Source organism: Cherax quadricarinatus, chromosome 3, assembly GCF_038502225.1.
Source record: "Cherax quadricarinatus isolate ZL_2023a chromosome 3, ASM3850222v1, whole genome shotgun sequence".
Taxonomy (NCBI): Eukaryota; Metazoa; Arthropoda; class Malacostraca; order Decapoda; family Parastacidae; genus Cherax; species Cherax quadricarinatus.
Window position 1 is genome coordinate 21,989,711 of NC_091294.1, and position 23,805 is coordinate 22,013,515.

Genomic DNA, 23,805 nt, shown 5'->3' on the forward strand with positions numbered 1-23,805 from the left:
ATTCTCTCTACATGTCCAAACCACCTCAACAACCCTTCCTCAGCCCTCTGGACAACAGTTTTGGTAATCCCGCACCTCCTCCTAACTTCCAAACTACGAATTCTCTGCATTATATTCATACCACACATTGCCCTCAGACATGACATCTTCACTGCCTCGAGCCTTCTCCTCGCTGCAACATTCATCACCCATGCTTCACACCCATATAAGAGTGCTGGTAAAACTATACTCTCATACATTCCCCTCTTTGCCTCCAAGGACAAAGTTCTTTGTCTCCACAGACTCCTAAGTGCACCGCTCACCCTTTTCCCCTCATCAATTCTATGATTCACCTCATCTTTCATAGACCCATCCGCTGACATGTCCACTCCCAAATATCTGAATACATTCACCTCCTCCATACTCTCTCCCTCCAATCTGATATCCAATCTTTCATCCCCTAATCTTTTTGTTATCCTCATAACCTTACTCTTTCCTGTATTCACTTTTAATTTTCTTCTTTTGCATACCCCACCAAATTCATCCACCAACCTCTGCAACTTCTCTTCAGAATCTCCCAAGAGCACAGTGTCATCAGCAAAGAGCAACTGTGACAACTCCCACTTTATGTGTGATTCTTTATCATTTAACTCCACGCCTCTTGCCAAGACCCTTGCATTTACTTCTCTTACAACCCCATCTATAAATATATTAAACAACCATGGTGACATCACACATCCTTGTCTAAGGCCTACTTTTACTGGAAAATAATCTCCCTCTTTCCTACATACTCTAACTTGAGCCTCACTATCCTCGTAAAAACTCTTCACTGCTTTCAGTAACCCACCTCCTACACCATACACCTGCAACATCTGCCACATTGCCCCCCTATCCGCCCTGTCATACGCCTTTTCCAAATCCATAAATGCCACAAAGACCTCTTTAGCCTTATCTAAATACTGTTCACTTATATGTTTCACTGTAAACACCTGGTCCACACACCCCCTACCTTTCCTAAAGCCTCCTTGTTCATCTGTTATCCTATTCTCCGTCTTACTCTTAATTCTTTCAATAATAACTCTACCATACACTTTACCAGGTATACTCAACAGACTTATCCCCCTATAATTTTTGCACTCTCTTTTGTCCCCTTTGCCTTTATACAAAGGAACTATGCATGCTCTCTGCCAATCTCTAGGTACCTTACCCTCTCCCATACATTTATTAAATAATTGCACCAACCACTCCAAAACTATATCCCCACCTGCTTTTAACATTTCTACCTTTATCCCATCAATCCCGGCTGCCTTACCCCCTTTCATTTTACCTACTGCCTCACGAACTTCCCCCACACTCACAACTGGCTCTTCCTCACTCCTACAAGATGTTATCCCTCCTTGCCCTATACACGAAATCACAGCTTCCCTATCTTCATCAACATTTAACAATTCCTCAAAATATTCCCTCCATCTTCCCAATACCTCTAACTCTCCATTTAATAACTCTCCTCTCCTATTTTTAACTGACAAATCCATTTGTTCTCTAGGCTTTCTTAACTTGTTAATCTCACTCCAAAACTTTTTCTTATTTTCAACAAAATTTGTTGATAACATCTCACCCACTCTCTCATTTGCTCTCTTTTTACATTATTATTATTATTAATCCTTTCAGGGTTTCCGATGTACTAGTACAGCTTATGCACCAGGGTTATTGACAAACTAGTACGCAAAAATTCTAGCGCCTTCAAATCAAGCAGGAAAAGGCTGGGAGGCCTAGATGTGAGAGAATGGGTCTGCATGGTCAGTGTGCGCAGTAAGAAAAAATCGGGGACCCAGTGATGCATTGTGGGAATGCCATTTTAGTACACCTTGTTCACCATGACTCATGGTAAGAAACTCCTCACTCCTTGGCAAATTGGGACACTTTTGTTCTGCACTGACAGTTCTAATACAGATGGAAGTGCCAGTGAAGATGAGTTTCAAGGTTTTGATGAGGTTGTGACTGAAACTAATGACCATAATACCGGTAATAGTGAGGAAAACTCAGATGACCCTCAGCCTTCCACCTCTGGTGCTGGGCTGTCTTGTTCACGTTCAGTTGTACCAGAACGAAAGAGGAAACTCCTATTTTTCCATATCCAGGACACAGATGTGAGCAAGGGTGATGATAGTGATAGTGAATATGAACTACAAGCTCTTGAAAAGAGTTCCAGTAGCGATAGTGAAGTGGAATATTCTCCAGTGAAGTGTCAGTATATATGACGGTATATGTGATCTGGTAGTGTGCCATATGCTATTCCAAGGGGAAGGAGTACATCTCAGAGTACATCCCGTGGCTGTACAACAGGAACAGATAGTGAAAATGAAGATGATAGTGTTTCAATTGGGATGGAAAATGTGCATGGTGGTGGTAGTGGAGGTGCCAGCCATGAGGCACCAGCAGTGGGTCATGCTGCCACCCATGCCGCTGAGTCAGCTCAGCTACAATAAAGACCACCCTCAGCCACCCACCCATCACACCAGCCTCCACAACCACAACCACCTGTCAATATCCATTACCCACCAGCAGACCGCACCAGGGATTGGCAGGAAGCTGACAATTTTGTTCCCAATCCCCATCACTTTGATGAAACTCAAAGTGGAATACGGCCATCGTGTACACTTGGGAACAGTGCCACTGAACTAGAATGTTTCAAGTTATTCTTTGATGAACCCCTGATGGAAATTATTGTCAGGGAAAGCAACAGATATGAATCTTCGAGAGACGCTAACAAAACAAGACACCAGGATGACACAACTCGAGAACAAAATCCTCAGTCTTGAACAAAAGTTATCAACACCAGGAATGACTAACTATGGCAAGACCATCCAAACAGTCATAGATAGCCATGCAGAACAAATAATATCTCTTAATACAAAGGTTGAAGAAGCAGTAAAAGAATGGAAGAACAACTTAGATAACCAGTTCAGCGACTACTTTGCTCTCCAAGAAGATAAAACTGAACAAGATAAACTATCGGACGCAGTAATAGTTAACAGTCCACTTTTTCCCAGTGATATGAACTGAACGAACAGTAAAGAAATTACTCTCCAGATCATAAAGGACCAAACAAAAGTTACAGTACCAGAGTCAGAAATAAAGGAAGCCAGGTTACTAGGATCCCATGGTAGAAAAAGTGTTATGCTTAGATTCCACTCACATGACAGGAAAAAAGACTTAATAATTGCATCTATTAAAGTAAAGAAAGAGGTATACATAAACGAGTGTCTTACCAAAAAACGTCAGAACCTCCTGTATAGAGTCAGAAAACTTAAGCAGGAGAATAATGACACAATACACCAATGCTTCACATGGGATGGAAAAATTCTAGTTAGGAAAACGAATGTAGGTCAACTGTACACAATCACGAATGAGAATGATCTATCACGATTTCTCAGGGATACTCTAATCTTACAGAGAATAACTAAACAATGTCCAACCTAAAAGCCTACATAGTGTAGTGTATGTTTTGCTCCATTATTGTTCAAATTTCATAGTACAATTTCTTAGTAATTAAATAATCAACTACCTCATTTTGTGATTTTACTAGTAAGCATAAGTCACCTTATGTAATTTTCTTATTTACTATTGTTTGCTTAAATATTAGCTGAATTGATACTTTCTCTGTCCATATTACTACCTCATATATTTTTAAATACTATTAATTGATATTACTTACTAAAATTAATAATTAATTACCATTTTTACTATCAGTACAATTTACTCTTAACATTTTTGAAATCATTTAATAACCATTACTTGTCTAATTACCTTTACATGTTTTAATACCACATTTACTATCTTAGAGTACTCTTAAATACCTTGTACTGCCAAATAACCTCTAGTATAACTACCAGTGCAATATTGAATCCAAATAACTGTTCTTAAAATTTAACACTTGAAATAAACATTACTTTTTCACTTTTTTCTTCTTTTTTTCTTTTTTGCTAATTAATCTTTTTTTGTAATCATTATTACTTACTAAAATTTTATTAAACACCATATTTACTACCAGTCAATTTTACTTTTGTACATTAATCATTATTTTATACTTTTCATAACATTTTGTTTCCAAATTTTCAAGTTTGTATATTCAACTCCAACCTTCATATTATCCTTTGTACCTGTGTACCTGTCTACAATCTTACTATCATATTATAACCAAGACATTACCATTGTTATTTTTTACTTATTATTCTTTTGGCACTTTAATTTGTGAATTTTATTTTGTCAATTTAAATCTAGTTATACTCTTGATCTTGTTAACAACCTATATCAGACCCTAGTGCAATTGCAAGTACCATTTTAATTTGCATTTTTATATTATAAGCTTATACCTAGTTGTACTTTAGCTCATTCTAGCTCAATACATAGACAACATACATGACAAGGCCTCAATAAGGAATTTCACAGCAGACCTAGAGACTGCTGACTGGCCTACAGAATTCTCCAATGCCAATGGTATTGACGATTGGACAGACATTTTTCTTAACAAAATACTTAGACTATACAACAAACATTGTCCCATAAAAATGAAACAGATCACGAATAAGCGGCTTGGTTGCCATGGCTAACCAGCAGCATTCTGAAATCCATTGATAAGAAACACCAATATGAAAAGCAATATAGACAGGGCTTAATACACAAAGATATTCTTAAACAATATTCAACAGTTCTCACCAAATTAATAAAGAAAGCCAAACAACTGTACTACTCCAGCATATTCACTGACACAAAAGGAGATGTAAAAAAGACCTGGAAAACACTTTCCCAGATTCTGGGGACCCATAAAATGAAAAAAACCAAGAATATTGTTCTAACTAAACCTCATGAAACACCACTGCATCCCACTGATACAGCTAACAAGATAAATGACTTCTTCTCAAACGTAGGATCTACTCTCGCCAGTAAAATCCCACGTACCAATGCCCGTGCCGGGGACTACCTAGATGGGAATTTCCCAAATTCCTTGTATCTTGTACCGAGCCCACAGAAGTCACCGCGATCATAAAGTCACTAAAAAATAACTCGGGGAATCTGTCTCACGTCCCACCATTATTGTACAAGCGAGCAGCCCATGTCCTTTCACATGCTATTACATTACTTTTTAACAAGTCACTAGAAACTAGCACTTTCCCGACACTACTCAAGACAGCAAGGGTTACACCAATACATAAAGGTGGTGACCCTACAGACGTAAACAACTATAGGCCAATATCAAACTTACCATTGCTATCCAAAATCTTCGAGAAACACATGCACAGGAGACTATATTCATTTATAACGTCACAAAACATACTCAACCCCTGCCAATTTGGATTCAGGAAAAATAAAAGTACTAATGATGCAATTATAAAAATGCTAGACCTGCTTTACACAGCATTGGAAAATAAGGAATATCCGCTAGGAATTTTTATTGACCTAAGAAAAGCGTTTGACACAGTAGACCACGGCATCCTACTCCACAAACTTGACCACTATGGTATAAGAGGCCATGCGCTTGCATATTTTAAATCCTACCTTTCTAATAGGTATCGGTATGTCACCATTAAAGACACAGCCTCATCAATACGGCCACTTGATACTGGAGTTCCGCAGGGAAGTGTCCTTGGACCCCTGCTCTTCCTCATTTACATCAATGATCTTCCAAACATATCCCAACACCTGAAACCCATTCTCTTTGCTGACGACACGACTTATGTCATCTCCCACCCTAATCTTGCCACCCTCAACACCATTGTTAACGAGGAGCTGCTCAAAATATCGACTTGGATTACAGCCAATAAACTTACACTTAACTCTGGCAAAACCTACTATATTATGTTTGGTAGCAGAGCAGGAGATGCGCAACTTAACATTAAGATCGACCACACTCTAATTGCCTGACATAATGAGGGCAAATTCCTTGGCCTATACCTCGACAACAACCTAAATTTCAGCACCCATATCCAACACATAACAAAAAAAGTATCCAAAACGGTGGGGATCCTCTCCAAGATACGATACTACGTACCGCAAACTGCCCTTCTCACACTATACCATTCACTTATATATCCATACCTCACCTATGCTATCTGTGCTTGGGGTTCAACTGCAGCAACACACCTAAAGCCAATAGTAACCCAACAAAAAGCCGCAGTAAGAATAATCACTAAATTCCATCCCTGGCAACACCCCCCTACTCTTCATAGATCTGAACTTACTCCCTGTTCAGAACATCCACACTTACTACTGTGCAATCTATATCTACAGGACCTTAAATTCCAATATTAACCTTGACCTAAAACGTTTTCTTGATAGTTGTGACAGGATCCACAGGCATAACACCAGACACAAACATCTCTATGACATTCCCCGTGTTCAACTAAACCTTTACAAAAATTCAATGTATTTCAAAAGACCTAAAATTTGGAACACCCTACCTGAAAACTCTAGAACTGCAGACACATTCATCACCTTCAAAACTACCGTTAGAAAACATCTTATCTCCCTGATACACCCCGTCAACTAACTACATAAAAACCACCTGGTGGTTCACACTTACACTCACTCACTCACCCATTTGACTATAAGCACAGAAATATGTATCTTAATTTTAGAATAATGATTCCTAACTAGTCACAAGTTTGCCTGTGATACTCCAATATAGAAACTATGTATTGTGCCAAAACAAAAGCATTCACATTGCTAAACTCACAAACTAGTATTTAGTCACTTAGTATTTAGTCGCATAGTATTTAGTCAGCTTACTCCACAGTTTGTAATAGTTTAGGGTTAAGAATTAATCTAAGTTTGCCCGAAATGCCTAGCCTTGCTAGGTTTTCTAGTGGCCCCCTCTGTAATTAGTATTTTATTACATGTAAACCACACAATAACTTAAATCTGTAAACCCCGCATTGTAATCCTTATAGAGAATAAACTTTGAATGAGTGGCTCTGAGACAGACAAGCAGACAGAAAGACAGACACATGTAGACATAAAGACACACAGGTATACAGAAAGACAGACACACAGGTATACAGAAAGACAGACACACAGGTAGACAGAAAGACACAGGTAGACAGAAAGACAGACACACAGGTAGACAGAAAGACAGACACACAGGTAGACATAAAGATACACAGGTAGACAGAAAGACAGACACACAGGTAGACAGACACACACAGGTAGACAGAAAGAGAGACACACAGGTAGACAGAAAGACAGATAAACAGACACACAGAGATACAGACAGACACAGATATACAGGCAGACAGATACAGACAGGTTTATGTGTAACAGTGAAAACAAATAGAGAGTTCGAGAGTAAGAGCCTTTCTTGCCACAATCTCCAGTGCAAGATTCAGACTTCATCTTAGTTGCCATGGTGAAATTTACTGTCCAGTTAGTACAGTTAATACAGTATGATGCTGCTGATAGGGCAGGGTTACTCAAACTGATGCTGCCTGCATGACGCATTGCCGCCGAGAGTATCATCAAATATTGTACAGCGGTGTGCATCAGCCGGCCCAGCCCAGCTGCCAGATGCACGGTCGTAAGTCGAGTGGATGTATGTCGAATAGATCGTAAGTCGGATGGTAGGTGTATTACATACTGATAACTGGTACACAAGCCCCTTACTCAGTGATTTTTTGCGAGTGAACATGACAGATGTGTGTGGCACAGTGCATGGAAATCGTAAGCGTATGCCCAGGTTTGACACTGGCACTTGTAGAGGTGAGGTGCAGGCGTTTGCTGCCAATGACATCATGGCATTTCAGTGGCATGACGAACAAGATGTCACACTGTTGTCATCAGTTCACCCTAACAAAATGACAAACACTGGCAGGCAGAATAGAGAGACCAATGAACCTTTTCTAAAACCTGCAGCTGTGATGGACTACACCCTCAATATGCGCTCAGTGGATAAATGTGACATGCAGATTGGGTTTGCTAATTGTGTACGCAAGAGTTATAAGTGGTACATAAAACTCTTTTTCCATATTCTGGACATTTCCATGCTCAATGCTTATAATATGTATAAGATGAGGACCAGAAAAAGTACCATATGGCAAATTTTGTTTGTCTGTCATCAGACGAATAGTATTCAAGTACCAAGGAACAACACCTGCAATAGAAAACCGCCCACTAAATTATCAACAACTACCTTCTCGTCTGAAGCATGGTGATCACTTCCTAATAAAACTGCCTGCTACAGCTTTCAAGAAAAAGGCTCAGAAGAGGTGTTACGTCTGTGCACATACAAAAATCGCCCACAACAACACAGAGACACTCGTTTTACGTGTGAGGAGTGTAAAACACCACTGTTCATGACACCATGTTTCAAAGATTTCCACAGGCTGCAGAACTTCTAGAAACATGTCCTGTGACTGTATATGTGTATATAAAATATAGAAAAATAGTAATAAACAACATTTTATATTGTTCATTTGTGTAAACAAGTTTTGTAAACAATATAGTGACAACAGTGTTTGTGCAGTTATTGTGTAGTATAGAAAGAGAAAAAACTTACAAAATAGTGCTCATATTGGTCTCGCAGGCCATAAAAGTTACTTGAAAAAAATATTAAAAAAATAATAGAAAAAAATTGAAAAAAATAAACAATTACCGGGTGACCAGCAGTCAGTGATGATGCCATATGCTGTTCACTTTCTGTCAATTTCACGCCTCCATATCTTGGTAAGTATTGACGGCAAAAAATATTTTTTAGCCTATAATGTTTAGAAAAAAAAAAAACTATCTTTTCATAAGAAAATTTTTTTTTTTTTTTTTTTTTGAAAATTTTTCGACCCTGACAACAAGTCTGGGAGAGGGCCTGTCAACCCTGAAAGGGTTAATGTTTTGTGTGTGAGGAGCTTACACTTCCAGCTAGTGAAGGCAAATGTTTTTTATGACTTTATGTGCTGTTGGAGTTTGAGCAAAGTAGCATTTATGAAGGAATCAAGGAAACCGGTTAGATGAATTTGATGGTATAAACCTTGGTAATAAATACCAACAAGTTGGTTTAGAAAGACACGTAAGCAAACACTATGACATATTTATTAGAAAATGTTTCGGTCCTGGGACCTTGATCAAGGTCCCAGGACCGAAATGTTTTCTAATAAATATGTCATAGTGTTTGCTTACATGTCTTTCTAAACCAGATGAATTTGAGTCCTGGAGGTAGGAAATACAGTGCCTGAATGACTGGTGGAGATACTTTGCAGTTTTTGAACTGTAGTGTCAGCACACCTCTGGCAGGACAGTGATGGAGTGAGTGATGATAAAAGTGTCTTTTTCTTTTTGGGTCACCCTTGGTGGGAAACGGTCAATATATTTATAAAAAAAATATTATTTTTTTTATTATCAGTATTCTGTTAACTCAAAGACCATCTTTCGTCAAGGCAGGGTGATCCAAACAGGAAAACACATTCACCATTATTCAATCACCATCTTTTCAGAAGTGTGCTGACATCACAATCAGATTAACCTCTGACTGACTGTACAGTCCCTCTGCTATGTCTGCATAAACATCACTAACCATCTGTCCAACATTTATATACAATGTCTGATAATGTAGAGTCTAAAAGTGGTTAAGGCACTGGCTTCCCATGGATTTGAACCAAACCTACTCTGTAAAATATCCAATATATTTTGTATTTTTATATACAGTGTATTTTTGTCCTAGCTTTATGCTGTCCAAAATAGTACACTACTAATGGTAGGATTTCTAATATGGTTCATGGAATCTGAGCAATAATAAAATGTTTTGAAAAATTTAAAATTGCTTTATGTAAAAGGTTCCACGAACCATGGTTTGTCTGTCTCCTCTTGCCAAGTATTCCTCATAAAGCTGTACCAACTGCTGCTGAAGTTCTGAGTAGTCTCAACATAGTTCAAAAAAACTTCAAAAAAAAAATTTTTTTTTTTTTGTTCTGCAAAATGGGTATTTTTTTTCAATATCACTGAAAAGTGAGTATTAATATCATACTAGGAAAAGAAATAGCTGAAGCAAAATATAATATTTCACACATAATTTCCTTGAAAAGAGATAAAACATTTGCAATTTTGATCACCTTTTGAAAATATTGATTTGTCATGGTACAGTCTGAGAGATCCAGTTTTTTGCAAGTGCTCATATAATCAATGAACAACTTCTGGAACCCCTTGGACACCTCTCGCAAGCAACACAAATCTTCCACGTTTAGGTAAGGGAATATGTGTTGGAAGACAACATCATCCCATGGAAGGTCAAGTAGCTGAAGTGACTCTCTATGTGACATTTTCTGAAAAAAAAAAAAAACCCGAGTCAGATACATGAACAAATATTTTTACCATAATGCCTGATGCAATAGATATAATAAATGTAACTGAGTAAACACTATGACCTCCTTGTACTGAATATTCTCTAAATGCTAATATAACCTTCATTATTCTTTCTGAAACTTGGCTCAAATATGACTTGATAGACATATTTACCTTGCCTGGTTACGCAACCATTCATAACTGCAGGCCTGATCACTGAGGAGGAGGCACTGCCATATACTACTCTGGTGAACTGGAATGTATGAAATTTACTTTCACCAGGGATGATGATAATGGTGAATATATATTTGCAAAATTCTCCTGAAAAAAAAAACTAAAAAAAAAAAAAAAAAAAATAACAGTTGGAGCAGTCTACCACACACAAATACTTACACATTTATTGAAAACCTTAGACACATGGTAACTGACTCAGAGTTGAATAAACACTACCTGATATTTACAGGAGACTTCAACATAAACCTCACCCAAGCAACTGACCTTCCAGTAGCTCATTTCACAAACACTATGAACAACTGCTTGCTACTACCATCTATAAGCCAACAAGAATCTCATGGACAAGTGCCTCATTACTTGACCATATCTGGACCCATACTATATCTCCACTACAAGCAGGTATAATCACAGACAACATTACCCCACCTTTCTCATAACCAACATACGTAAATTGTCTCAAAACACAAGCAAGATCTCTTTTCACTTACATGATGAGTCATCAGTAAATAACTTTATAACAGCACTAAATAACACTGACTGACAGAGAGAGAGCTAGCTGAAAGCCACAATATTGATGAAGGTTTCAAAACTTTTTACATAAAACCCAAAACCTCTATAACATGCATTGTCCAATCAAAATGAAGCAGATTACAGCAGAGAGGCTAAACAGCCTGTGGCTAACTAACAGTATCCTCAAAGCCATTGATAAAAAACACCAATATGACAAACAGTTCAGATTAGACCTGATAACTAAAGAATTGGCTAACATCATTACTCACTAATCTAATACGAAAGGCTAAACACAACTGCATTATGTAAATAGATTTATTGAAATAAAAGGCGATAGGAAAGAAACCTGGAAAACCCTCTCTGAAATTTTGGGCTCTAGAACACTGGCTAGAAACAGAGATACACTTAACAAAACCAGATGAACCTCACATACAGCCTATAGACACGGGCAAGAAACTTAATGTCTTCTTCTATACTACAGGATCAAAGTTAACTAGCAAAATCCCAAGCTCAAATACTCAGCTAAAAGGCTACGTCACTAGTAATTACCAAAACACTCTATATCTAGCCCCGACAAATTCTATTGAAGTCTCACCCATACTCATTTAGTTTATTTGGACATGATACTGTACATAGTTGTACAATGAATTATAGTAGTTGGGTGAACATGCCGAAAGGTCCTTGTATGTAAAGCATTATGGGCAAGCTTAAAATTAACAAAGAAATGAAAGGTTCAGTGTTAAAAATTACAGTAAACAATTTACAATATGAAGTACAATTGAGTATTTGAAATAATGAAATTGTAAATAGATAATAGACTCAAATTTCAAACACATGTACAACAAGTTTCCAAGAAAATTTCCAAGACCGTAGGCATACTATCGAAGATACGGTACTATGTTCCACAGTCAGTCCTCCTGACCCTATATCACTCACTTATTTACCCCTATCTCACCTATGGAATTTGTGCATGGGGCTCAACAACAATAAACCATCTCAGACCATTAATTACCCAATAAAAGGCTGTAGTCAGAATGATAACAAATTCCCACTACAGGCAGCACACTCCACCAATATTCAAAACTCTAAACCTACTCACCATACAAAACATCCATACTTATTGTTGTACCTACTACATACACAGAACACTTAACTCGGATATTAACCCTCCCCTAAAACGCCTCCTAACCAACCTCAACAGAACACATGACCATAATACAAGGCACAGATCACTCTGTGATGTTCCTCGTGTCCATCTCACACTATGCAAAAACTCAATGCACATAAAAGGCCCAAAAATCTGGAATTTATTACCTGTGAATATAAAAGAAACACTGTTTATAAATTCAAGACTCTTCTGAAAAATCACTTACTCACCCACAACTAAACAAATATTGAATAACTGTATCACATAAATGTATAACCTGTGACCCTATCGAACTGTTTTTTTAATTACATTACCTAATAGAATACTCCATTCTACTGAATGCACAGTAACTCAGTAAATGACCATATGACCTGTCTTTGAAATACTCATTTGTGCTTAATTGTTATTTGTTTACAATAATGTTTACCACTGAATATATCATTGCTTAGTTAATCTTAAGTTTAATTTTAAGCCTGCCCATAATACTCTGCATACAAGGGGCTTCTGGCATGTTACACTTAACCACTGTATTTCTTTGTACTTTTATGTATCATGTCCAAATTAATAATAAATAAATAAATAAATAAATAAATTTGAACATATCGGTACTGAAGCATTATAGTTGTACAAATTTGTCACATTACAATGTATAACAAAAGATGATCAATTTGCTATATGTTGTCTTGAAGTTTTAAGATTTAAGTAATTGGGAGAATTATTGGTAATATTAAATATTAAGTATTAGGATTAGTCTGCTTGAAATGCTCTGGCATGATAGTGGCTTTCTTTGTACCGAACACATCAAAAATAATAATAACAATAATAATAATAATATATTTAATTCTACCAGTACATGTATATGGTATACAGGACTGACATCAATAACATACAGCCATATAGAAAACTACTTGTTATGCAGAGCATTTCAGGCAAATTAGGTCAATTTTGTTCCAGGATGTGACCCACACCAGTCAACTAACACCCAGGTACCCATTTTACTGATGGGTGAACATAGACAACTGGTGTAAGGAAACACGCCCAATGTTTCTACCCTTGCTGGGAATTGAACACAGACCCTCAGCGTGTGAAGCGAGAGCTTTTGCCACCAGGCTACGGGCCACCGTGTTATTAAACATTGTAACATTTGCAAAGATCTGAATCTAGTGTCAACAAAAGGGTTTTTACTCATCTACATAGCATTGGTCTTGTAACACAAGCTATAGTGATTATTTGCAAAGCCCAATACTGGTAATCCTCACTAACAATAGCCATAGTTAAAATGCACAATGGTTGAAGCATTAGAGAATGAATTTACTGTGTCACAAGCTTGACTGCAGCTGTTGGAACAACCCAAATCCATTATCTGACATGCTGTGCTCTTATACCTACAGAACAGAGTTTTCTAACAAAAAAATATCATTACATTTAATAATTCCCTCAGACAACCTAATTATACTAAACCCGATCTAGGTTCAACTATACAGTACAATCCCCGTATCCACTGATTCGGTATTTACAGTTTCAGTTATCCACAGTTTACTGTGGCCTAAAAATGCATCTTTATGCTGCATAATAATGGCCCCCAAAGAACAAAAGTAGAAAAACTGGCAGTTCTTCAAAACCTATGAGAAGCTTCCGATCAGTGAAAAAGTGATAATTCTCAACTTATTGTGCATAATTTAAAGATACAATTACATGATTACCTCCAGTGAGAACATCACACTAGCATTGTTTTATAAGTATGTACCAAGTCCCAAAACCAAATTTCATTGTGCCATTTAGGCCGGGGTCCTTGCCAAATGTCATTTTCAGTAAATATTTTTTTTTAAGTAAATATTTTTTTCACTGGATTTTGGCTCGCAACTCAAAGCAAAAAATCAATCAAGTGATGGCTCATAACTCAGAAAACTCGTATGTTGGGCACTCATAACTCAAGGTACCACTTTAATTGTAAAGTAGCCGTCTTTAAACAACGGGCAGCTATGTCAGTTTTTGTGGTGGAGCCAAAAGACAGGTTGCATGAGATTCCACTACTTTCAGCTACCTTGTGCACACAAACAGCCAGCTACTGGTTCATTATCATTCTGAAGCAAGCATTGCAGTTTTTTCATTTTTCCAAAAATATGCCCACCAAAACTGGGGTGCATTAAATATGCCAGAAAATACCACAATTTTATGCTCTAGTTTTAGTCTGCCTGAAATACTCTGCATAACCAGGGGCTTTTCAAAATGAATGAAATAAATTTCACCCAATTTTGTAATTAAAATTTTTTCCTTGTTTGAATTTCTGCATAACACAGAATCCATTTTATTTTTGGCTTAGCACACCAGAACTAACCATGGGATTTCACTCAAAATGTTCTCCTTAGATTTCCAAATCTCTTTTTTCAGGGCATTTTTTCTCATGAATATCAGTACTTAAGGATAGGGCATCTGAAATACAAAATACAGTAAGTTCAAACTGGAAACAAAATCTATTACACAGACAGAATTTAATAGTACAATTCTAGATTTGCAAATTCCAAAATCACAAGGACTTTGGAACATAAGCCTTGTAAATCTCAGAGTTTGTACTAAATATGAATGAAATTTTGCAGTACCCATTATATACAGCCATGTTAAACATATTGTATATTGGTAAGAAACATAGTACTGTAATAAATCACATTATCTGTATAAAAGAAATGTATACCATGTACAGTACTGTATATAAAATTGTACAATTGAACATAATTTTACAGTACCCAAAGTAGGTAAGCAAATCTGAAATACAAATAAATAAATTTTTTTTCAAAAACATTATAATAAACCATGTAGTATAATAAACCAAAAAGCCCATAGGTAAGTAAGTTTATATAGGTACAGGTACATATGAATAAGTTATACAAATTATCTTACATAAGTAATGTGTAAATTACCCAGGATAACTCAAAAAAGTCAGACAAAGTGATATTTTCATCCAACTTAGGATTATTATAATCAGAGAAAGCACTAAACCAACAAGGGCCACAGAGCACTGCAGGGCAGTATGTAGTGTGGAGGTTATAATCAGCTAGGTTGAGAGGAGATCAGAGGTGAGAGAAGAGAAGGGATGGAAGGGATGCTAAATGCTATGTGTCAAAGTTTGTATAATAAGGCAGTTTATTTATTTATTTATTTATTTAGTAATTTTAGCATACATACAGAGGTACAAAAAATACAGGTAAGAGCAGCATGCCAAAGCCACTTATATGCATAGCATTACAGGCTGGCTTAAAATTAACTTAAGATTAACTAAGCAATGATGAAATCAGTGATAAAACATTATTGTAAACAGATAACTATAAAGCACAAATGAGTATTACAAAGACAGGTCATATGGTTGCATGCATTGCTGTACATTCAGTCGAATGGAGTATTCTGTTAGGTAGTGTATTTAAAAAAATAACAAAGTTAGATTGGGTCCTAGGTTTAACATTTGTGTGATATAATTGTGAGTAACATATAGGATATACAATTTATAAGGTTCAGTTATTCAGTATTTATTTGGTTTTGAGTGAGTAAGTGATCTTTGAGAAGAGACTTGAATTTATAAACAGGTAGTGTTTCTTTTATATTTACAGGTAATGAATTCCAGATTTTAGGGCCTTTTATGTGCATTGAGTTTTTGCACAGCGTGAGATGGACACGAGGAACATCAAAGAGTGATCTGTGCCTTGTGTTATGGTCATGTGTTCTGTTGAGGTTGGCAAGGAGATGTTTGAGGGGAGGGTTAATATCAGAGTTAAGTGTTCTATGTATGTAATAGGTACAGTAATAAGTATGGATGTTTTCTATGGTGAGTAGGTTGAGTGTTTTGAATATTGGTGGAGTGTGCTGCCTGTAGTGAGAATTTGTTATCATTCTAACTGCAGCCTTTTGTTGGGTAATTAGTGGTCTGAGATGGTTAATTGTTGTTGAGCCCCATGCACAAATTCCATAGGTGAGATAGGGGTAAATAAGAGTGATAAAGGGCCAGGAGGGCTGACTGTGGAACATAGTACCGTATCTTCGATAGTATGCCTACAGTCTTCGAAATTTTCTTAGAAATTTGTTGTATATGTATGAAATTTGAGTCTATTATCAAGGTGGATTCCTAAGAATTTTCCCTCTGTTAGCTTTGTGATAGGTGATCTGTTTATCGTTATGTTAAGAGGTACATCTGTAGCTCTGTTACCAAACTGAATGAAGTAAGTTTTGTCAATGTTTAGTGTAAGTTTGTTAGTCCTCATCCAGGTGGATATTTTCTGTAATTCGGTGTTTACAGTATTGGCTAGCGTGACTGGGCTCGGGTGAGAGAAGACGTATGTAGTGTCATCTGCAAAAAGTGTGGGTTTGAGTAATTGCGAAGCATTTGGTAGGTCATTTATGTATAGGAGAAAGAGAAGAGGGCCAAGGACACTTCCCTGTGGGACACCAACTGTAATTGGTTGAGCAGAAGAGCTTGCCCCATTTTCATACACATATTGGCTTCTGTTGCTGAGGTATGACTTGAGGTAGTTGAGGGAGTGCCCTCTAATACCATAGTGTGACAATTTTACGTGGAGCAAGTCATGGTCAACTGTATCAAAAGCTTTACGTAAGTCAATGAAGATCCCCAGTGGGACTTCTTTTTTCTCTATTGCAGTGTATATATGTTCTAGCATGTGTATAATAGCATCATTAGTATTTTTATTAGGCCTGAATCCAAATTGGCAGGGGTTGAGAATGTTTTGGGAGATGAGGTAGGAGTAGATTCATTTATGAATTAATTTTTCGAAGATTTTTGAGAGAGGGTGTAAATTGGATATTGGCCTATAGTTATTCAACTCTGTTTGGTCTCCTCCTTTATGGATCGGGGTGACCCTTGCTATTTTGAGAGCTGTAGGGAAGGTGGAGGATTCAATGGATTTGTTAAAGAGTGTTGCAATGATTGATGATAGTACTTGTGACACTTTTTTGTATATAAAGGGTGGTAAGGTATTTAACCCTTTGACTGTCGCGGCCGTATATATACGTTTGTGAGGTACCGTGTTTGACGTATATATACTCATAAATTCTAGCGGCTTCAAATCAGGCAGGAGAAAGCTAGTAGGCCCACATGTGAGAGAATGGGTCTGTGTGGTCAGTGTGCACCACATAAAAAAAATCCTGGAGCACGCAGTGCATAATGAGAAAAAAAAAACTCCGACCGTTTTTTTTAATTAAAATGCCGACTTTGTGGTCTATTTTCGTATAGTATTTGTGGTTGTATTCTCGTTTTCATGGTCTCATTTGATAGAATGGAAACTATATTATAGAAATGGAGGTAATTTTGATTAATTTTACTATAAAAAGAACCTGGAAATGGAGCACAAAGTACAGGAAATGTTTGATTTTTGCCGATGTTCAAAAGTAAACAAATGATGTCATTGTCCAATAAATGTCCAAATAACCATTCTAATACGCAGTCATGAATGGGTTGATGTAATTTTTACAATTATTACAGTATTGCAGTAGTCTGCATAACAGTAAATCTTCTATTTTTTGTTTGAATAAAATTTCAAAATAAAAAGCAAGAATAATATCACAGGGACCTGGAGACATGACTGATGAACAAAGAAAATCTTATTTTAGAGCCAGGAATGTCTGCATTGTTCATTCTGGACCTTATTTTGAAATTGTCGTATTTTTTAATTTTCGTGAAATTGGCCAAATTGCAAATTTCTGACCATGTTATTGGGTAGTTGAAATCGGTAAATGGGCAGTTTCTTGTGCTCAATCGATAGAAAAAATAGAGTTCTGAAGAAGTAGTTATGAGTTTGGTTGACTGGGATAACGGAATTAGCCGAAAATAGGGCTCAAAGTGGGCGAAATTGCCGATTTTTAAATATCGCCGAAGTCGCTAACTTCGCGAGAGCATAATTCCGTCAGTTTTCCATCAAATTTCGTTTTTTTGGTGTCTTTACAATCGGGAAAAGATTCTCTATCATTTCATAAGAAAAAATAATTTTTTATTTTTTCGAATATTTTGCGACACCAGGAGCAACTTCAGGATTGGGCCCTTCGACAGTCAAAGGGTTAAATCTCCTGCCTTGTTTTTTAGTGTGTTGATAATAAGGGAGACTTCGTATGGGTTAGTCGGAGCTAGGAACAGTGTGTTCGGGTAGTTGCCAGTGAGGTAGTCATTTGGTGGGGTATCTGAGCTTGGGATTTTATTGGCAAGGTTTTGTCCTATAGTGGAGAAGAAATCATTGAGTCTGTTTACTGTTTCTGTTGGTGGGAGTTGGGGTTCATCTGATTTTGCTAATTTTATTTCGCTATTTCGTGATATCTTTTTTGTTCCCAGAATTTCTGATAGGGTCTTCCAGGTCCTTTTTATATCACCTCGTAAGTTGGATAATCTGTTCTCATAATACAGTTTTTTTGCCCTTCTTATCAGGCTGGTTAGGATTGACGAGTAACGTTTTGTTTGGTCTCTGGTTATGTGACCCATTCTGTACTGTTTTTCATATCGGTGTTTTGTATTTATGGATTTGAGAATGCTGGGTGTTAGCCAGGGACTGTTCAGTCTCTTAGCTGTCATCTGTTTAGTTTTTTAGGGCAGTGCTTGTTATAGAGGTATTGGGTCTTTTTTAGAAAATTATTAAAACATTCGTCAATATCTGTATAGATTTCTAGCTCAGTGTGCCAGTCAATGTTTGTTACTGCTGTTGTGAAGTTATTAATGGCTGCCTCATTGTGAAGTCTGAAGGTGACTTTAGTAGTGTCTTGGGGTATTTTACCAAGAGTTGTTATGAGGAAAGTAGGGTAGTGGTCTGTGGTATTATCTGTAATTATGCCTGATTTTAAAGGGGATATGGTGTTGGTCCAGATGTGGTCAAGTAGGGAAACACTAGTCTCCGTAACTCTTGTAGGTTTTGTTACTGTTGGTAGCAACATGCAGTTACTCATTGTGTTTGTGAATTCAGTAACGTGTGGGTCCTGGTCTTGCAGGAGATTTATATTGAAGTCACCTGAGAGTAGTAAGTAATCTTTGTTCATGCGTGCATCAGTTATCATACTTCCTAGGTTTTGACTAAATTGGCTAATGTTTGATTGTGGAACTCTGTAGATGTTTATCACTGTGAAAGGTTTTTGTAGGTATTTGGATTTGAATTTAGCTATCATATATTCCCCATGTTCATCCCTTGTGCAAGTATTAGTGATACATTCTAGTTGGTCTGAGTAGTATATAGCTGTGCCACCCCCTTGTTGGTCTGGCCTACAGTTGTGTATGGCTGTGTAAGCCAGGTTTCAGTTAGTGTAATGATGGACATATTGGCATGCAAGGAATTTAGTAATGCTAGGAGGTCATCGTAATGCTTGCTTAAAGATCTGATATTGTAGTTAAAGATAGTTATGTTGTTGTTGGCTCTGAGAAGTGCCTTTGATTGTTCTGCTGTGTAGTAATTACAGTAACTGTTTGAATCATTTAAGTCATTAAATAAGAGGTTGGTATCAGGATCAATGCTTGTAATCATAAGATTTGTAGTGAATCTATAGTTAGAATTAAGTATAAAACAAAGTAAATATTCTAAAGCTAAAAAAATAGCACCTGAATTATTTAACAAATGTAAAAATAATGAGCTAAGGTAGTTTTTTAAAGCTAAAATAAAGGAGACAATATAAAAGGGACTAAAATAATTTGTAGTGAACAAATAAAGTGATGATCAAATAATGGAGCTTGGGAATATGATAGTAGGTAGTACTTTAAAGGTAATTCTTTAAAGTTAGAATTATAATATAAAATTATAATATAAAAGGGACTAATATAAGTTGTGGTGAACAATAAAGTGGTAATCAAATAATTGCACTAAGGTCTAATATAATGACTTTTGTGGAGTCTATGTTTTGAGCTAGAATGAGCTATAGTACAACTAGATTTAATCTAATAATATAACAATACAAATTAAAAATAGCACCAGTCTCTCACTAGTAATTGCAATATGGTCTAATATAATGAATTTGGTATTGACTATAGTACAACTGAGTTTAATCTAATAATATAAAAAAGGCACAAGACTCTCAATTGTAATTGCACTAAGGTGTTATATAAGTTGTTTACAAGTTGCTGACAAAAAGTAAAAAAGTGCTTGGGAGTCAAAGGTGGGGTCGTCTGCAAGTAGAGAAGATAAAGTAAGAGTGGTAGGGTGGTGGCATCATTGGAGGTAAATCCTGTGAGCTCGCTGGTAAATCAGGCAATCAACAAGGAGGTGAAGAACCGAAACAGACACCCGACAAGCTTCACAGAGAGGAACAGGGCATATATCCATGAGATACCCATGGGTAAGGCATGTATGACCAGTGCAGAGCCGGGAGAGCATAGTCTCCCAAGAATAGCAACAATGGTAGGAAGATGGCCACAAGCCTAAAAGCGGTTTAATAGAGTGCAATTTGTTATGGCGTATGGCAGACCACTGTAATTGCCAACAGCAGTGGAGATGGACTGAGATGACTGGAAAATAGTCCCTGTACGGAATACCCCTTTAGGAAACTGGTAAATCATGTACCACTGACCACGCAGCAGTATCTGCCAGCTCATTGCCCTGCACACCAACATCACGAGGGACCCAGCAGAAAACGACCACGTCACGCAACCATTGTTGAATATGGGGGACTAATGGATGAGGGGAGTCAAACTGTTTAATGGCTTGTTAACCCTTTGAGGGTTTTCATCGTACTAGTACGTCTTACGCGTAGGGGTTTTTGACATACTAGTACTCATAAATTCTAGCGACCTCAAATCTAGTGGGAGAAAGCTGGTAGGCCTTCATATGAAAGAATGGGTCTATGTGGTCAGTGTGCACAGTCTAAAAAAAATCCTGCAGCAAACGGTGCATAATGAGAAAAAAAAAACTTTTTCCATTTTTTTTTTAATAAATCAGCGACTTTGCAGTGTATTTTCGTATGGTATTTATTGTTGTATTCTAGTTTTCTTGGTCTCATTTTATAGAATGGAAGACATATTACTGAAATTGAGATGATTTTGACTGGTTTTACAATGAAAGGTGCCTTGAAATTGAGCTCAAAGTAGCAGAAATGTTCGATTTTTACCAAACTTCAAAAGTAAACAAATCGTGCCAAGCGTGCAATACACGTCAACTGGTGAGTCTAATATTCTTTCACAAGTGCACCAATAATATTTATACCATTTTTTACACTAATGCAGTAGTCTGCATAACAGTAAATCTTATATTTTTTGTGAGAATAAAAATTCAAAGTGGAAAGCAAAAGAATATAAGAGGGGCCTTGAGACGTGACTAATGACTAAAGGAAATGTCATTTTAGTGCCAGGAATGTCTTTCTTGTTTATTCTGGACCCTATTCCGAAATTGGCATCTTTTGAAATTTGTGTGAAATTGGCAAAATTGCTAAATTCTGACCACTGTACTGGATAGTTGAATTTATAAATGGGTGGTTTCTTGCACCCATTCGATAGAAAAAACGGAGATCTAGCGAAATATTCATGTTTTTTGTCGACTAGTACAGTGAAATTGGCCGAAAATGGGGCTCAAAGTGGGCAAAATCGCCGATCCGTAAACATCGCCGAGACCGCTAACTTTGCGAGAGCATAATTCCGTAAGTTTTCTATCAAATTTCAAACTTTTGGTGTCGTTATGATCGGGAAAAGATTCTCTATCTTTTCATAAGAGAAAATAATTTTTTTTTTTTTTTAAATTTGGCCGACCCTGAGAACGAGTTTCGGAGAGGGCCTGTCGACCCTCAAAGGGTTAAGCACTGAGAGAATCCAAAATTATCACAAAAGCCAAAGGAGACATATATGTAATACGAAGAAGCGCTATGAGGATGGCATACAACTCTGCAGTAAAAACACTAGCAGAGTCCAACAAGTGGCCTCGAACAACATCATCAGGGAAAACTGCCGTGAACCCAACACCATCAGCAGATTTAGAACCATCTGTATACACAGCAACGGCATAAGCATGTGACCGGAGGTGTTTGAGAAAAAGAGTGCGAGCAGCAGGCATAGGTTAGAAAGCTTTGGTGCACGGTAGTGGGGGGGGTGGCAGACATGAACTGTCGGAACTTCCCAAAGGGGAAGGGAAAAGGAAGACGCTAAATGAATGTACAAGGGGGGCAATTGGAGAGAAGATCAGAGTGAGTGAATGCGAAGAGAAAACGGTCGGAGTAGGCAGGGGTGTCAAACAAACAGTGGGTTCCTACTAATGTCTGAGACTAACCTATACGTGGAAGGAACACGAAGATCATGAGCGCGGACAAAATAATGAAGACACTGAGCATCATGACGATCAGCCAGGGAAGGAACATTCGCCTCTGCACAAAGGCTTTCAACAGGGGATGAACAAAAGGCACCAAAGCACAGACGGAGACTTTAGTGATGAATGGGATCTAACTTAGAAAGAGTTGTGGAAGAGGCTGCAGAATAGATTTGGTCACCATGATCGAGCTTGGACAAGACTAGGGTGGATTGCAAACGGAGGAGAGTGTGACGATCTGCTCCCCATGAAAGATGTGTGAGAACCTTAAGGAGATTTAGCCGGCTATGGCAAGTTGCCTTTAAAGAAGAAATGTGAGGTCTCCATGTCAACCAGCAATCAAAGAGCAGGCCAAGAAACTTGACTGTATCACATGCCAGAATATGTGAACCGTGTAAGTACAATGGAGTGTCCGGAATAAACAGACGTTTATGTGAAGGTAATGAATCAGGTTTTCGTACTAGAAAATTTAAAGCCATGAGAAGTGGTCCAATGGGAGACTCTGTCTATCACAACCTGAAGGGAGGCTGCTACTAGTCAACAGTCAGTGCCCAAGTAAGCTATAGCGAAGTCATCAACATAAAGTGATGACCAAATATGCGAAGGACAAATGGAAGGTAGGTCATTTATAGCTAAGAGAAAAAGAGTAGTGTTGAAGCACACAACCTTGTGGGACTCCCTCGGCTTGTACAAAGTCCGAGGAAAGTGAGGCGCCAATACGAACCTGAAAATGTCTATCGGACAAGAAAGCAGCGATGAAGTTTGGTAGATTGCTGTGGAGGCCTAAGGAGTGGGCTTGGGCAAGAAAATTATACCTCCAAGTAGTGTCAAATGCCCTCTCTAGATCAAAAAAGACAGCTAGGACAGAGTGGTTGTTAGCAATGGCATTTCAAATATACGTATCTAAGTGGAGCAAGGGGTCTAAAGCAGAGCGGCCTTTGTGAAAGCCATATTGGCGAGGGGAAAGGCTATTGTGAGTTTCTAAGAACCACCTCAGACGTCTATTCACCAATCGTTCCATCAACTTGCAGACCACACTGGTCAGGGCAATGGGACGACAGTGAGAGGTGTCAAGCCCCAAGGCCCCCAATTTGCGAAATGGTAGTACAATAGCTGATTTCCATTGTTGAGGGAGAACCCCTCGCTCCCAAATAAGATTGAAAAGACGTAAAAGAATGGGAAAGGCCATAGAATGGAGATGTTATAGCATAACGATGTGGATATCATCAGGTCCTGTTGCCAATGGCCGGCAAATGGAAAGTATGGACTCCAATTCTAGGAGAGTAAAAGGTATGATATATGGCTTCAATCTATCAGAGAAGAAATCTAAGAGCAACTGATCTTCGGTAGGCTTAG

General features: G+C 37.6%; 1 protein-coding gene across 10 annotated transcripts in view; it reads right to left on the reverse strand.

Moving 5' to 3' along the window:
• Window positions 1-23,805, reverse strand: part of LOC128706593 (F-box/LRR-repeat protein 15) — a 174,919-nt gene that overhangs the window by 132,128 nt on the left and 18,986 nt on the right. For 7 of the 10 annotated variants that reach the window (XM_070090712.1, XM_070090739.1, XM_053801537.2 and 4 more), the window contains exon 2: window positions 10,074-10,283. In XM_070090712.1, coding sequence (XP_069946813.1) covers window positions 10,074-10,283 — 210 coding nt within the window. Of the gene's footprint in view, window positions 1-10,073; window positions 10,284-10,476; window positions 10,556-23,805 lie in introns of all 10 variants that reach the window. The other 3 variants (XM_070090722.1, XM_070090726.1, XM_070090733.1) reach the window with 1 other exon arrangement.